The following is a 17,610-nucleotide window of genomic DNA, read 5'->3' as shown; positions in this document are numbered from 1 at the left end:
AAGTATCGAGAGTAAGACTCAAGTCCAACGAGAAACTCGTGTGTGATTATACGCCTCACGATCGCATGACCAATGCAATACCACATCTTAGTTGTTTAAGTACTAACGCCATGACAAACTTCGTGCAACCAGTGCAACTTCCAGACCACAAAACGTTACCTTATGGACGTGCTGATATCACCCAGTATAAAAAGGGACGACGTCCAAGAACGACACTTCATTGCGAGGACAAGCAACGAAAAAGATGAATCATTCTACACAGATGAAAAAGATCTCTTTCACCACCATCCGTCACAGCAAAGTGCATCCAAGAAGGGAAAAGATTCAGCAGACCTGAATGAGAAGTTTATCATCCAAATGACTCAGACAGTGACCTCGAGAAAATTTAGGACGACAACTTACACCTACACGGTGAAATTTAAAGTCTTCTCGTCTGATGTTCCAGCTGAGGAAGTATCAGGTTTCATTACGGACCTACTTGACTCACTGTTAGAGGAACTCAAATGTCATTGCCAAGTCAAAGATCGAGGTCGTTTGAGCCTATCTATGTATCAAGACAGTTTGAACTCGCCTGTATGTCTCGGGTCTAGCGCACCTGCAGAACTAACTTCTTCCAAACTTTTGAGGGCAATAGAGGAAAATTTGACGTCACCGATGGAAAAGTGACCATTCATATATGACATACGTTGTACCTCCATGGGAAGAAGACGATGACTGCAATTGATCTACTTACCGATAAGTGTACCTAGCACGATGGACATAAGAGCAGATGTACGAATAAAAGGAAGTACGTGATGGGAAACATCTACGCTGGGACACAAATGGTAGCTGACCAGATTTTAAACAACGTGTGTGACGGATATAGAGAGAAACATGAACTTTGTCCTATTTGGTTGGTTGTTACTTGTTTTGTTTTAGCTTTTTGTTATAAATGAAGATTTAATGTAAATACGTTGTATACCAAGTGATTTTTAGAAAGGCGTGAACTTTAATTTTAAACAGCAGTTTACTAGAACCAATAACTAAATAGCTCGTAAATAGGTTTGCTTCATATCCAAATGTATTAAATGGATAGTGCTTAGACCAAAGCACAGGCCAGAAAGCCCATGTACATACTCGAATAAATGTTTTGAACCCATACAATAGACTTTTCTTTTTTTGAGTCTCTATTCTATATGCGAGTCTTTCTTTAGAACATTTCTGTCCTTTTTTCTGTGTATTTGGATGTGTATTTGTTTGTTTCAGTATGTCTATGTTTGTCCCTATCAACCCTTTGTCCCTACAAATACATTTCACCCTATAAAAAGTGTTGACTCTATAGGCCCCATGACGTCACCAATGTTCAATTCCCATTGACCGATAGGTGTCATTCCCATGTTAAATTCCCATTGACGCCAAAGTGCAAACCCCATATTTTAACACTGAAGTTCCATTGACGCTAAAGTGACCCTATTAACTACTGATGTTAGCTGACTAAGCTTGCCTGTGTAGGTCATTTAGTTGTAGTTCAACAGACTTTGTTAACCAATTAACTTACACAAAGCTTTGATTTCTCCATACATAGCTACTTCCGACATCATCTAATATAGTTTAAGCTTGTCGTATCCACTTATTGTCATAGGAATTATCACACAAAATGTTTGTATAAGAGAATACATACGATAAGACATTTTCATCATGACCACTGACTAATCCAGCCCAAGTTTATCATGCGACTCCTACTATTAGTAATTAAGGGGAACCAAACAAATTCACCATTTACCGTGTATAGAGGCGTACCTTTTAATTTTCAGTATACTTGTAAGGAATGAAAGATGAACTTTTTAAAACTAAAGCTGATCCACAAAGAAGCCAAATTTCACAAAACTATGTTAAAATCATTCCAGTGGTGAATCGAACAGTTTCAGCTGACAATCTTGAGGCAAATCTAAATTGTATACTATATACATTTATTAAGTACGGATAGTAGATTTTTCAGGCCATGGGCGAACTTTCCATTCTTGTGAAATTTAAGGCCTCAAAATTTATATTCATGAAAAACTTCTGTATTCTTATCTTAAATTTATATATGTGGTCTTTTTGTGTTGAACTAAATAAAAATATGTTTTTTTCCCTTCAGTATTGATTGCAAGCTTCCATTTATCTCGATAACTACTAATATATCAAGGGTATATTGCACGTCAGTATGGTTATTTGCGACAAGTAAAGTGTCATCAGCGTATAAAAGCAACATAACATATGACATATTTACAAACAGGGAATGTCTACACCCATTTCTAGTTTTAAGAACTCAAGGTTACATAGGAATAAAGAGAACAATAACAGAGATAAATTTACCCGTGTCTTACCCTATTTCTGAGCAAAGCGGAGACGACACGTGTGAATTAGTTCTAACTACTTGTATTACCTTTATTACATTATGGTAATTGTTAATAGACGAATAGTATTTAACAAATTTAAACCAGAATAAACAATTTAATTTTTTAAAGTTGCTCAAATGTTGCTCAGACTTGACTGAGCTGAACATTTCAAATATATTTTGAAACAAACAAACTAGTCATGTATTCATTGTAGTGGTCTTTGATAGTATGGGTGAGTTCATTCAACTTTACAACTACGTAAGGAAAGGGGTCAATTCAAAAGTGACTATAGCTGTTTTGGACCTGGTCATTTATTGATTAAAAAGTTTGAAAGCAACAAAGATGGAATTTGTTTGAACGGCAATTGTTTAATATAATGTATCTATTTGTAATTACCATAATATAATCTAGGTAATACATGCAGTTATAATTAAATTATAATTTCTACTGTGCTCATTTAAAGTCGTATGACCGAAATACATTTTGCAACATGTGAACATAACCATAAGTCACTAGTTTAATGTGACAAATGCAACATACAAGCTTATGCAGCACCATATTTTACTGTCACATAGGCGGCAATATATCACACTGGGGGGGGGGGGGGTGAGCGACTGCATGTCTTAGGTCTTAGATGCACCTGCATGATCGTCCAGGTGTGTCTACAGAGGTTAAATGGCTGACCGGGAATGACTTGGGTGCTAGAAGCAAGTTTGGCCGTCCAGTTCACCGCTATCGAATACAAAAGATGTCACAGGTTGATTAGAATAGTAGTTCATTAAAGGCATAAATAATGTTGGATGTGCCATAGCCTGTCACGAATACAATATATGACATTGACCGAATGCAATAGCGGATGATTTGATGCAACGGACGATGTCTCAGCACGTTCTGACCATATTTTTCTCGATGAATAATCTTGAAAATTCTACACTTTTAAATTTTTGTTTATATAATTTTGGTCATGAGTCTATAACGTTATCGCTTTGTATCCAGAATCGCGTTCTACCGAATGGCGCTATTACAAAAGAAAACGTTTTATCTGTCATTATAAGATTAATTGGCAAAATATATCTACAATTGGGCGTGGCATGATTTTTTAAAATCTTTTCTTGGCTACTTTTTACGCTTTAAGCTTTTATTATCGTTATCAAGTCTTAGTACCCAACGCACTTCCTCTTATTGTTCCGTCATCAAATAACCTATGAGCCTAGTATGGGATTCTTTACGGATTAATTCAGACAAAGAAAACACATTTGAACTTAAATGGAGAAACAAGGATCAAATTTTAGCACCCAATTTCAGAATAAATGTTGAATATTGAAATTTAATCTCAGATGAAACTCTGTCACATAAAGATGCGCTCATATGTTGCTATTGTTTTGCAAAGAAGTAACAGGAACGTGCGTGACAACTTTTCATTAAGAAATATAGCCTACCCGTTACTTTTTATATAATGACACATGGATTTTTCCTTAAAATTTCAGCGTAATTTTTATATTTTGAAGAAAATGCACCAATAATGTATTATCTTGATTCGTTTTAAGGTTGAATCTTTTAAATAGTTGTGACTACAAGACGGGTATTTCTCACACACATTGCGTGTCTATTTCGACAAGTTTAAACGCCTTCGAAAAGGCAGATAACTCTTGGATACACTAATAGTTAGAATAGTAAACTCATTCAAGGATAGACATTTGTTGACATTGAAAGACTGTAACGAAAAAAGTTCTTATGTGTTCGAATTTTAATGGTTTAAAGGATTGCTTTATTTTTTGAATATTTGTCAATATTCTGGGGACCGAAATAAGTAGGCAGACTGAGACGGAGTAAAATGCGCTAAGGAACATTGGGAAGATAGGTAAGAAGCTCTCTCCCACTGGAAGGCTGCGGACTTGAGTACCTCCCTAGTAAAATTTGTTTGACATAATGGTATCCTATCTGCGGTCAGATAATACCGCGAGATTTGAAAGGTCACCCCAAGCATTTTTTTTTTCTTTCTTTCTGGTAATGATACAAGGGGCTTGATAATCTGGCTGCCAGATGGCAGCACAAGTACGATCCGGTAGTGACTGAGTTACGACAAACATGTTCTTTAAAAAATATGGTGTAAATCATTTTATTTTATATTTTTGTATTGCGTGATAAATCTACAGAATCGGTAAACGGTAAGAAGACCCCAAAATCGGTAACCTACCATACGAATTGCTAGTGTTGGCAGGTCTGTTGATGATTCGATATTTTGGTAGACTAACGTACTGTATCATTTATTCGCTTTGAAAGTTTGATGTCATAATGAAGGCAAAACCTGCAATGATATCCCGATTTGATGGCTCCCCCTCGAGGCAAGACACCAGGAATATCAGTTGTCACCTGATCTACAGCTTCATAGCACATTGCTTTCGAAAGGAAACATAATCAAGATCTGTGTATTCTTGGTTCATTGAGTTCGTATTTACTTTGAAGTGCAACCGGAAATAGCAAATACACGTTTCCCCTTACCACTCAGAGAATGTCATTCCCTAAAGAAACGATATATCAAACTTGACCTATTTATCACGAGAGTTTTACTTTTTTTATCACTAAAGGATCCCCAAACCGTTTACCTTATGGAAAAACCGTTACTAATGGAAACTTAGAGATACTTTAAGGATCCCCCAAAACGTTTACCTTATGGAAAAATCGTTACAAATGGAAACTTAGAGCTACTTTAAGGATCCCCCAAATGATACTAATAACACGCACAAATAGAGAAAACGAGTCCGTTACACATTCTTATTGTCAGCGATTACACTGATATTAGACATAGCGTCAAATACTTTCATAAATTAGAATCTCATATTTAACCATGATACATGTATACTTACGAAGATTTAGCCCAAAATAAAAATTCTCAGTTTGAAAAAGTTCATCTGGGATGTAAAATATAAATGTCATGTTTTTCATTGTCTCCTGGGGAAAAGCTTATTCAGTTGCAAGGAAACATGGCGAAAACCTTTTATCCCCTTTTACATAAATGCATGTATATGTATATGTATATATATATATATATATAGTATCAACAGAATTTAATTTTGTCACCGTTAAGCTGTAGGCTGCCGCAACAGGACAATGTCTCCACGGATTTGCATCGTCTGTTCAGTTCTGTGCCAAATTAGACCCGTGAATTTGGTTCTTTTTTCAAATTATGTGGGGTAAGAATCCATCAACAATTAATTTCTACAAAAATAAGATGACAGTCGTGATGTGTGATATTAGTGCACAGGCTTGCCCGTACGTTAATGATTGAAATATTGACTTTTAAAACTATTAAAGCGTTAGAAACCGTCACACAGTAATGACAGTGATATCCTTAAACAATGCACCTCTTGCAAAATACCTTTTTGTAATTCTTTCATAGAAAATTACACAGATAAACCAACCAACAAACAGACGGGCAAACAAGACAGATATTTACCTAGCTAGGAAATAGATTATTGTGCAAGGGGTTAATTAGATAGATAGTTACCTAGACAGGAAATAGATTCTTGTGGAAATGGGTATGCTAGACAGTTACTTGGGTAGGAAATAAGTGGACTGGTGTGCAAGTGATTAATCAGATAGATACGACAATCGGGCAAAATCTCTTCAAGTTTACATGAGGAAGAAATATATGTAGCCACATTTTATAGTTCACAGAATAGATGTAGCCACATTTTATAGTTCAGAGTAGACCAACAGGATAGCCATCAGCTTAGTGACAAGTATTTAAGCATAAAATACTTAAGTATATCACATAACAACTATTTCTTCCACAGCCGTACAAGAACTCGTCAAAAGCGTTTCTTTAGTTTTCTTGTTTTGCATTAATCAATTTTGTGAGGATGGTGTTAAGAAGAAATTTATATTTGTCCAGCTGATGCTTTCGTTTAAAATCTTCCTGTGCGAGCTTCATGCTGTGTTTGAAGTAGGTAAGCCGTGTATAAGATGAGAACATTTTATTTAAAAATGATCACCAATTAATACACACGATTACCTTTATTCAAATTTCATTTATATTACAATTCCTAAGAAATTGCCCAGTAGCAAAAATAAATATATGTACATGCATTTATTTACCATTTTGTATTTGTTTACCTTTTTTGATGACCGCTTCGGTCGTCTTAGTGGTTGGAATGTCTGCTTCGGATGAGGGAGGTCGCGGGTTCGATCCCCGGCCCTGTCATACCTTCATACCTATGACTTATAAAAAGGGTACTAGCTGATGCCTCGCATTAAGAGATTAGTGTTAGGACTGGACGGCCTGGTGTCAGGATAATGTGACTGGGTGGGACATCATGCTACATGTCTGCAGCATGATGTAGTAGTGATAGTCATCACTATAAACTGCCACTCTGCAGACATCGTAGCGATATGGCTGAACAATTGTAAAAGCTACGTTAAAACTCCAAATCACACACACACACACACACACACACACTTACTTTTGACGGATTCGTGTCTTCTGTTATTTATACACATGTTTAATATTTCACTCAAAGAATGGACAAGATATGAATCAATCTTTATACAACACGAACAAACGCGGACGCACGTGCGCAAACGAAAACATTCTACATGTTACCTTGGTTATTTTGTAGTCATACTTGGACTTCAATCAATTTGTTAGTCCCAGAATTCGTATCTTTTAATTACCAAATTGATAATTTTAAATTTGATACATATTAAACTTCATTTATTTTTCAGCAAAAATATATATGTTCTGCTCAAAACTGCATACACAACCTGTTGAGCAGAAGGGGGTGGGGGCAAAACTGCTGCTTGTTGAAAAATGTATGCTTCTCGCACCTGTTACCAGTACGTTGCTTCGTTAATATTTAATCACTGTCACTGGTGGGTGCGCGAGAAAGTTGAAATCAGTGGTGTACTGAGCATAACGTCAGCTAGACTCGCCAATAGCGGTTCTCTAATTCCACTGCCTGCAATCGTGGGCTGTCTTGCTCGGCTGCCTAATCAATTCTGTGCGGCTTACCAGGATAAACGGATTAGTCTATATCTTTTCAATGTAAGTAACCTTACAATCTCTTACTTCAATGGTTTTTTTTTTCGCTGTTAAAATGTTATAGTTACTCTGTTTGTTAGTATTTGTGCGATAATTTTGGATAAGACCGTAGATTTTATAAGGTCTCAGTAAAATAAATTTCAGCTATGCAAACTCATAATGTTTATCGCCTGCCATGGTGAACATTTTAATTATAAGTTTATTTATCCGAATAAAACGAGAGATAATGTTTTATTAGACTTTGCATTCTACAGTAAAATCCCCTTACAAAGACTAAATCACTTCTAACAAAAATAAAGAGAAGCCCTACTGCCCAGCAAGATAGGACTTTTGTACACAGTTGGAGTTTAATTTTATATTGGGTATCGTAAACTGATTTGGCTTGTATGCAGTTCTTTTAAGGCTTGTATATATTTTATATTAGGCAATATTTTCCGTCATAGCGTCAACGAACGATTTCTTGAGATCTCTGGATAAGATAAGTCAGGTTTAGATCATCGTCCATTTTACAGTCCAAAGCCACAGATACCCAATTTCGAAATCGTTGCTTTTCATGTCTGTATATCCATCCATTATTATGTATCTGTATATAGGTATTTCGATTTGTACATTTGTCCATTACACAGTATAGTTTATTTTTCCATAACGTTTCTGCCTTCTCCCTCTTATCTGCCTCTCCCACCAGTACAGTATTCCGTGACTGAATGAACCGTCGGGAATTATCCAGTAAACAAATACTCCATAAAGTGACATGCAGGAAGAAAATATAGGTTCAGCAGAGTTTAATCTACTGGAATATATTACATTTTAATATCTGATATGCTTTGAGAATGAAGTAAACAAAATATCTTAGATAGGTATACTACCGAGAAAAATGGCGGCCGGCATTATGCCTACACAAATAATATTCCTTCGATGCATCCTATCTACCTACCTACCTACATATCAATCTATATATCTAAAATTCACAAACCTGTGGAAAACTGGCATGTGCCAAAGTATGTTCTTCCAAGCAGTTCCATTGTTTCAGATTATTCAAGTGACCACTGGGCGTATTACCAAATAGATGTTATTAAACCCTTTGGTTCAGAAACAGTTTTCCCACGCTAAAGATACAAACTATTTTCTGAAGAAAAACTGAGTAAAGTGAAACATCCAAAAAAATTGTACTCTGGTCATAATAAATATAATGATAGCCATTGTACTAACGTACAGAATGATCGTTGTTTGGCTGTTTAGAAAAAGGTCAGGTTTCGTGATCTAGGGATATATGGAGATTTAAAATTTACTGAAAATATGTTTTGAAAATGGCTTTTTTTAAATGCAAAAATGTCCTTCCCCTCACACACATCCACCAAAGGTGTGTGTGTGTGGGGATGGGGGGCAGTTTATGCCAACATCACTGTAGCTGAATGGGAGACATAACTATTAGCTAATGTCCGGAAGCTACCATTAGGTTTGTTGATGTTTTCTTCCTTTAGACGCACTCGAAAAGAGAAGTTTCTTAACTAATACTAAAACAACCATTCATCAGTTAAAACTAATGTTAAAATGAGTAATGGAAGTGTAGGTTTCTATGGCGAGTCAGTATGGAAGGAACTAACTCTACGAATGGAGATTATCTGGATACAAAGAAACTGCAGCATGCGTTCCGGAGCATTATTAAATAATAAGGTTTGTTGCTTTACGGCACAGCAAAACATGTAGGTGATTTAGTACCGAGGCAATTGGAGTAAAGTGACCTGTCGATAGAAACACCACAATAGCTTACCCAGGCTGGGCCTGTACTAGGATTCGAACCAGCACCCTTTCGATCGCGAGTGCGGTACGCTAACCACTGAGCCACAACAGTTCCCCCAAATACTGAGAATCCTCCGGAATTGTAGCAATGAGCAAGACTTTCACGCCTCGTATTCATCCCAAGAATATGAGAAAGTGTTTCCAAAATAAGAAACTTGGAGAAATGAATCACGATGCCTTAAGAAGATTAAATATGCCCATTTAAACAGACACAATACATTAATTGATTAGGTTCATTATTTATTTCAACAGTTCGGCATTTGCATCAAAGTATTCTAGACAGAATTTTAATGATTTACAAAAGAAATATTAATCTTGTGGAAAATGCACTTTCGTTACAGCTTATAATCGCAATAAGAACATAATGTCGATTTTAGTGAGACTCAAACCACCGAGTATCGACGAGCTGTTTTAAGTGTGAACTGAGTGGCTGTAAGCTGTGTGATTTCCTCATTAACTCTGAAATAGTAAAACAAAATTCAGGTAGAAACAGGTAGAACAAACAGGTAGAACTTTTTAAAAACGAAACAACATATTTCATGAGATACTCAAATTTTGATACATGAGCGTAATGTTCGAAATTAAAAAAAAAACAAAACAATAGGATGTAGGTGACACCGAATGAAATTTATGCGTTGGGATACAGGGACATTTTTGGACATACGACTGCAGGGTAAATTCAACAGCTGTTAAAGCTGCAGAGATAAATACAACATTTGTCTAAATAGTTTAGTAGCAACGGTACTAAAGGTCATTTTCGAAACACTGACGCTCAGCACATCTTTTGTCAAAAGCGGATAGAAAAAAGAGAAGAATTATGGGTTAGGTTTTTGCGAGCCAAAGTCAATGTTGAAAATCCACAGACGAGTTAACAACCTTAGTTCTCTGCTTTTGTTTTCGTTTTTCCTTGTCAAATTCTTTTTGGTTTCGATACTAAACATTGTGCTGAAATATATTCAGTCGAACCTTCCGCTATGTTCAATATATCAATATATTTATCTCTCTGTATGTCCATTTACCCGTCTCTCTGCTTAGTTTACTTTTCTGAAATTGTCCCTGCCCATGCCTTTCTCACTGCAATAGTCCTTTTTTCCCCTATGCATATGTCTTATTTTTAATATTTTCTGCTTGCTTTGCGAGTCCTTTTCATAATTTACCGAATGACCACAGGTCTGCAAACTGAAAATCATCAGAGAGAGAGATCACGCACGTACACAGAAAAGCTGCAAAAAGATACACTTCATTGGCCTTATCTGTTCGCATTTTCCCAATCTACGTATTTTGTATGCATATAAGACATGTCATTCCTGGCATACCTGTAATTTAATCACTGATCTACAGGCATCTTATGATCCATCTTCAGTATTCCATCACTTCATAACGACAAGTGATTGATCTTTCACCTGTCACACACCTATCAACGTTAATTACATGGAACAGTTTATAAGGTTGACTTTGGAATTGGATGAGGTTCCTCCATACTCAGAAAATTCCATAATGGTTGCGCATGTAAATATTTGAAAGAAAACGTTTCCATCTGAATAACAATTTTTTTCTAAGTCTAAGTATTTGTTTTCCAGGCATGAGATAATTTGATGTCTTCAGGGCAGCAGAAGGAGCTTTAAAAATGTAATTGTCAGTCTTTTCTTTTGACTTCAGTCAGTCCTCACACTTTTGTTGCCGGTACTTCAAATTCAAAGTTTCCTAACAACGAAATTTCCTCGCGTGTGCCTCAACCGCGACCACTTATATCACCCATGTGTAGCGCCAAAGGAATGGGCATAACTTCCAAATTTTTTGTGTACATTCAAAGATTTATTAAAATATGTTCTATACTTTAACGCGGCGTGTGCGCAGAACAATAATACAACATAATTTGCCACGTCATGTAAAATGTGGATTAGACGATCAAGTTGTGACTTATCTGTTGCTATAATTAAAAACCATCTTGTTTTCGAGTTTGTCCGGAAAGATGTTTTTAACATTATAAGCTGGTCTAATAGTCAACTGGTGTCCTCTTTATCTGAATATGAAATCTTTTCTGTCCGTTTTTCTAATTTTGGCTACATTATAAGTCATATTTTCTCTGTGAAATCGTTTTCGTCAGAAGTATTTCGATCATAACCTTTGTCATCACGATGCAATGATTTTCTTCTTGATCTTTGGTGCATTCAAGCACTAACTGGTATCGTAAGAACTGTTGGAATCTGTGCGTTTTTTCTTCTTGTAAATTCTAGAAGAAACGTGTATTCAATCTTCTTACAATAAAAAAAAAGTTTGCGGCAGATCCCACGCAAGCAAGAAACATTAGTGAAAATTCGACTGTAAAGACTGTTAAAGTAAAATAAATGCAACAGCAAGTGAACAATAACGCTATCTTTTATTATATGCTTCCACTCCGAGCATTTATTTCACTTTCATATTTTGGAAGACGCAGTCACCAATAGTACATGTAAGCTCAAACCCGTCAATCAATAACATTTAACATCATTAGATTTATAAGGTAAATGGCATTTTATGCCTGAAGTAAATTTCTAATAGCATATTATACTTGCCCTTAATGCATTCAAGTATAAAGAAGGAACAGTAATTTTATTATCTATTTCCTGCCCCCACCCCAACGATTAAATCTTTCTTTCTGAACAGAAAACTGCAGCAAAGTTGCATTGCTTTTATTTGTAATAGCAGTGAAGAATTGGCATAATTTGGAAGGCTATCGTGTGATGTTTTATTTTCAAATGTTACTTATAAAATGTCCATAAACATACACTCGTATTTAAATCGGCTCATTAAAAAAACAAAGCCATTCAAAGAAACAAAGCCTGGGCAATGTACGTGACTTAGGGTTACTTCCATTATGTGCTTACTGACTGACATCGCGCGACGTCATGGAGATTCTTCTTGTAGTAACCTAAAACAATGCGATATTTCGGAAATGTTAAACATTCCTTTGATCAATAATTTTGTTTTGAACCAATATTTTAAAATTTAAATATTCATGTTTTGATCATTGTCAAATGACATCGGTTCGCTATGTCATTTTTACAGACGTTCAAATGCACATTTAATTGTCAATTTTTAAACATTTCTCTTCACTGGAATCTAACTACATCTGATATCAGAAGTTTTTCGACGTCCGCTTCTGAAAATCAAAAACAGGTTTCGATTTGCTAAACGAAAAACCTGTAGCAAAACTGCATGAACAAGTTGGTAGTCTTTCGTAAACGATTCGGAAAACCAGTAGCAAAGGCATGGCCCACTTAGGGCTGCTGACATACATTGCGGGACTAGTTTCTCGAGTTTGAAATGTTTTCAGTAATAAGTTGTACAATTCAGTCCTTTTGCGAACTGAAACAGTAATATTTCCGAAAAGTTAGTTGTGTCAGTTACATTTTGATTCAGAAAGACAACTGAATCTTACTTTGCTGGATCACTTTGTTTCGAATAAATTCATTAAAAGTACATATTTGTAGTTTGATTATTTTCAAATGACTTTGCTCTACATGGTCACTTTTCACACGTTGGTTTGAACAGGCCTATTTTAAATTTGATTTTATGCCACACATACATACACGAGTCTAACGAGTGACGACATTGAAAACTGTAAGGATTTTCGCGATCCCTATTTGCTCTTTTTGAAAGCAAAAAAAGTGTTCCAAGCTAATGCATATAAACATCCATAGATATTATCTGCGCTAAACAATGCACACATTATAATGTAAATGCAGGACACTCTTTAAGAAAGGTCAGTTAATGGAAGTGAGGGTGGGAGGGGGCGAGTAATCTCGTCGAACACTAAAGCATTTAATACATGGTTCGAAATCTTCAATCCCTATATAAAACTTCATGAGAAGTATACTCACCTGCCGTCTAGCTGTATTCCAGACGGGCGCAAGATAAAGATACATCAAAGTAGTCCGATAAGACAGTTAACTGCGGTGGAGGAATCTTCTTATCTTTCTCAGCAGCCTAGTGGCGGGAATCTGATGCAGAAACCACTCTTGTCTGCTGATAAGCAACGTGCGGTTTGATTCACCTCGTGCAATCGTGAAAATGATTTCAATTTAATATGGATCGCCACATTCTGAAAATGGACCAAGCTAGGTGCGTTTTGGTTTTTAGTGAAAATATCAGTAAAGTAGCAGTGAATTTCCGCTTGTTTGATTCTCTGTTTCATTGTTATTTATAATTCTTCAACACTTAATCAGCAATGACATTCAAAAATGACAGTCAACACTGACACAACATTTATTGCAAACTACAGGCGCTATAACTCACTTGCGGCATCGAATACGAGGTATCGAAATGTTCTTTCGTCTCAAAACTAGAATTATATCCTATTTGTTCGTGTTCGTTATACTTTTCAGTTACATTGTACAATCAAAATATTTTCAATAACATCTCTCCAAACACATATTGGAGCTACACCCAACAAAATTACTCCCCCATTATTTATAATCTCGTCTAGGTATCCGTAGTGATACATAAGAACTTTATGCAAAGCAGACCCACCCACCCCAAAAAAATTTCTTTTATTTTTGTTATTTTAATTTTAATTTAATTGGGAGATTAGTCGTACGGATGAATCGTCAAGTCATTATTATTCGTTATGACAATCATCAAAGATGTTAACGCCTGTCAAAGCTAGTCTAACAAAAATGTAGTATCCTGTCAACACACACACACACACACACACACCAGCTTCATTAGTATTGAATGTAGTAGATACATTGTAACCTTTTGATTGACAGCTGTTGTCCCTAATTTTGACGGTTAAGTCAGAGACATGAAAAATATCGTCGATTTTCTAGCTTAACGAATAGCTCGGGGCAAACCCCAATGTACGTAGATAGTAATCTGTCTTGAGTCTACTTCCGCCAGTAGACGGAAGACACTTGAAACGGACACTTGATACTCCCACAATTTATTTTATGTCTCATTTGAACAATATTGTATCACATGCATTGAGAAGTTCAGCCGTGAAAGTTATTTCTTAGTAAAGTGAGTATAATCATATATTTTCTATAATGTTAAATGTATATCTTCCTTCTCTCTCACTGGCTCTCTCTCTCCTCCTTCCACATTGCCCTCCCCCTCTTATCTGGTGAGCATTCTTGTATTTCACTGCGATTCTAGAATGTTCAAACCATTACGAGAGTTCTGATTGTGAATTATTTGGGGTGGGGTGGGGGTTTCTCTCTCCCTGAAAAAGAGCAAATCGAGGAGCCTTAATATAAAAGAGTATGCTGAAGTCAAGGATCACAATACATTTGTGTCATGATTTTCTTTGCAGGGTACATACAGTAATTGCATAAACAATGTCCCAGGAATTATTGGATTTGCTCGAGCTCATCAAAATTTGGGTCAACGATTTCCCGCTTGATAAAAGTCAGAAAAGGGATGCAGACGAGATCCAACACCATGACGTCAATTGGGATAACGTTAGGATACTTCATGGACCAACCCAGTACTACGACCAAATTAAGAAATCATCGCCTAAAACGCACGTGCTTTTTACTGCGTTTTTCACAAATGATACGGATCAACCACAAGTGTATACCCTAAAAACAGAGCGACGCACGAAGTCTACGTGTAATATTACCATAGAAAAGGGTTATATCATTGGTGCCGCGTTAGAGATAAAACTGTTACCTCCCAATCCCGTTATAGAAGCCAACGCCGGGTTCAAAGGTGAAATGAGCGTGACAAAAGCTGATAATGAGACATTCGAAGAGGAACTTGTATGGTCTGTTGACAACCAAATTACCGTGCCGCCTAAATTCAAAACAAAGGCTGACCTAGTTATCAAGGAAGATGAGTATACCAGTCAATTTCAAACGGAGACGAAGTTTGAAGGAAAAGTCCATGTGACCCTTAGAAGCAAGAAAGATAACAGCCCAATCACCACTCTCACTGGTGACGTCCGACATATATTCCGTGCTGACCAAGGATTCCGAGTAGACAAGACTGGTATCTATTTCGTTTCACAGGGAAGATGTAAATGTCGATTTGGAGTTGAGCAGCACGTGAAACTAAGCCAAACAGAGATAACTCGAGATGATGAGCCTAAGTAAAAGCACTAATGAAGCAAGCAAGAAAGTAACTTTCCAAAATATTTGTGTTTTTGTGTAAAACTGGTTCAGAGAACCCTTTCATGATACAGTTTTGATATGAAGTGTTTAGATTCGTATACGATATGAAATTAGTAAGGGATCGTGGATTCGGATAACACCGCTGTTGATGGTAATGCTCACAATATCATCACTCAGTGGAAACAGGAAAAAATAATCACTGCCGATTTTTGAACCGCTGTCGACAAGAACAAATTTTATTAAGAGAAAAATAGACTAATAGTCTCAAATAGTCTAATAGACAAAGATTGGGCTATTAAAGCTAATGGTCGAATTATGACTCAAGACATTTACAGCCACCATTTGGAAGGAATGTTAATGACATTTGCTCCGTCTAATTTCACTGACAACATTTGTCTACGTGTTCTAGCGTGCAATCACAGTGGATTTTCATGGTGCTTATTTCACTATGTAATGTTACATTTTATTGAATGAAAGGTCCTGCTAGAACAGCCATTAATTTGCATATTAGTATATGATCTAGGGATATACTAATAATATTTTTATAAAATGTTTGTCATGGTTTATTTACTGTTGCTAGTTCGCAAAAACAAAGAAAAGAATATTATCTCGGAAACACATTTTCATAAATTTAAGAAATGTTTATCTAAAAGAAAGGTTGTGTGAAAATTCGATGGTGTTGGGTTTTTGATCTACAGTTGGCGCATATTTAGACTGAACTTATTTCCAGTGTCCAAGGACGCAGTAACTATATATCTTGAAAATATGAGCACAATAAAAAATCGTCAACAAGTATTTATGTATTATGATTCGAAGTATTGGATTTTGACTAGCAAAGGATTTATGTGTCTATTTCCAATGCCTGACGTGAGTAAGCTCTTTTTCTCCATGTCTTCAGAAAATAATGAATATAGCAGGGGGTGAAGATAGCAGACTTGCGAGGAAGAAAAATGTGGTTTAATTATGTAAATCTTTATCAAAGTAGCATGTCACTGTAATTTTCTCTTTTATTCAATTTCCTCGGTACCCCCACCCTCGTTGGCTCCTCAGCTCATAGCTTGATGCCATGCCCCGCCCCCTCCCCATGATGCTCCGATACGGGGCTAGGCACGCGGACTCGGGTCATAATTAATTTTCATGTATAGTCTCTGCGTTTGTTTCGTAGAACTGAACTTTCCACTGTGTCCAAATCGTACTAAATCATGTGTTTATCTAAAATACCTTCAACGTTGAACTCGGGGTTAAATTTTTGTCATAGGGTTTCCGGCGTTTTTGGAACAGGTGCAATAAATGAGTAACAAGTTTAGAAAACTTTTACCGGATATCCGTCCTGTTGATCGTTTACCCAGATACACGATAAAAATAAATTGTATTAAATGTGTACAAACCTGAAGTTAAGTCAACATTTTTTAAAATTCATAGTATCCTATAAATATCGCTACCTAATGTCACCTTGTTCATAGTCCAATAATTTGTTCTCATTGTTTGATGAAGTTCTGAAATCCTCCATCATCGTTTGGTAAATCGTCAAGGCCTAGTCATCATACATATTGCATGACACCCTTTCCTTCGCCTCAACGTCATATGTGGATAATTATTTAGAGACTCAGCTTGAGCTTTATAAGTAACACTTTCATCCTGCAATTTGTGAAATCTATTCAAGGTTGCAAGTGAACACAGTCAGTTATGCGGCAAGATCAAATAACCAGCCTCAGTTACTTGCCACTGTACCTCACTCGCTCATCAATCAAAATGTTGTTACGTGAGAAAACAAGCTGTGGGATTAAGGTCAATTTTTTACTGGAAGAGATAGATCTTTGCTTGGCACTGAAAACCACACGCAGTTGCGGCTGAGTCAAATGGATTGTCAACTTGAAAACAAAGTGAGTGCTACATTTACAAGCACTGACAGAAAACTTGTACACGAAAAACGGGTTGGCTCATTTAATTACCCAGGTAATTATCAGCGGGTGATTACCCGGATAGCCGTTGGTATTTTTCCGTGCAGTAAGTCCCATATGTCCCTTCCGCATCAGCATAAATGCTTTACTGTGAACATTTGCAGAAATAAAAACAGACAACCACACCATTATGCTCATATTCTAAAGAATACAATAAATGCCTAAGTATAGCTCTTTTATCACCACCAAAACATGAGAGGGAAAAAAAGCACTAAAATAGACTGGGACTGCTTTAGAAGTAATACGGGGCCCCAATAGTCTAAAACACTCATCGTTACGGATCTCTGCCATCTCAATTCTGCATGGGTTCGAGTCTTGGATTCGGCCAATGTGGGTATGTGAAAAAGCTTCTCTTG

The 17,610-nt window shown here is 36.4% G+C and overlaps 1 protein-coding gene across 2 annotated transcripts; it reads left to right on the top strand.

The window, feature by feature from the left end:
- The first annotated feature begins 7,270 nt into the window (after positions 1 to 7,270).
- Positions 7,271 to 16,088, top strand: LOC149808005 (uncharacterized). 2 transcript variants are annotated; one of them, XM_089972375.1, is made up of 2 exons: positions 7,271 to 7,404; positions 14,495 to 16,088. In XM_089972375.1, the coding sequence occupies exon 2, from the start codon at positions 14,520 to 14,522 to the stop codon at positions 15,273 to 15,275; it is 756 nt and encodes a 251-aa protein (XP_089828501.1). In that variant the 5' UTR covers positions 7,271 to 7,404; positions 14,495 to 14,519; the 3' UTR covers positions 15,276 to 16,088. The 2 variants fall into 2 exon arrangements, with proteins under 2 accessions (XP_089828501.1, XP_089828492.1); XM_089972366.1 differs by lacking the exon at positions 7,271 to 7,404 and adding an exon at positions 14,089 to 14,202.
- The last annotated feature ends 1,522 nt before the right edge of the window (positions 16,089 to 17,610 follow it).

The sequence above is a fragment of the Sinohyriopsis cumingii genome, chromosome 1 (genome assembly GCF_028554795.1).
Source record: "Sinohyriopsis cumingii isolate HCF-2022 chromosome 1, ASM2855479v2, whole genome shotgun sequence".
In the NCBI taxonomy this organism is placed as follows: Eukaryota; Metazoa; Mollusca; class Bivalvia; order Unionida; family Unionidae; genus Sinohyriopsis; species Sinohyriopsis cumingii.
This window is presented reverse-complemented; position numbering and strand designations above follow the sequence as displayed.

Bases quoted from the DNA above. Each gene is read 5' to 3' on its own strand.
- LOC149808005 (XM_089972375.1), top strand. From the start codon at position 14,520: ATGTCCCAGGAATTATTGGATTTGCTCGAGCTCATCAAAATTTGGGTC.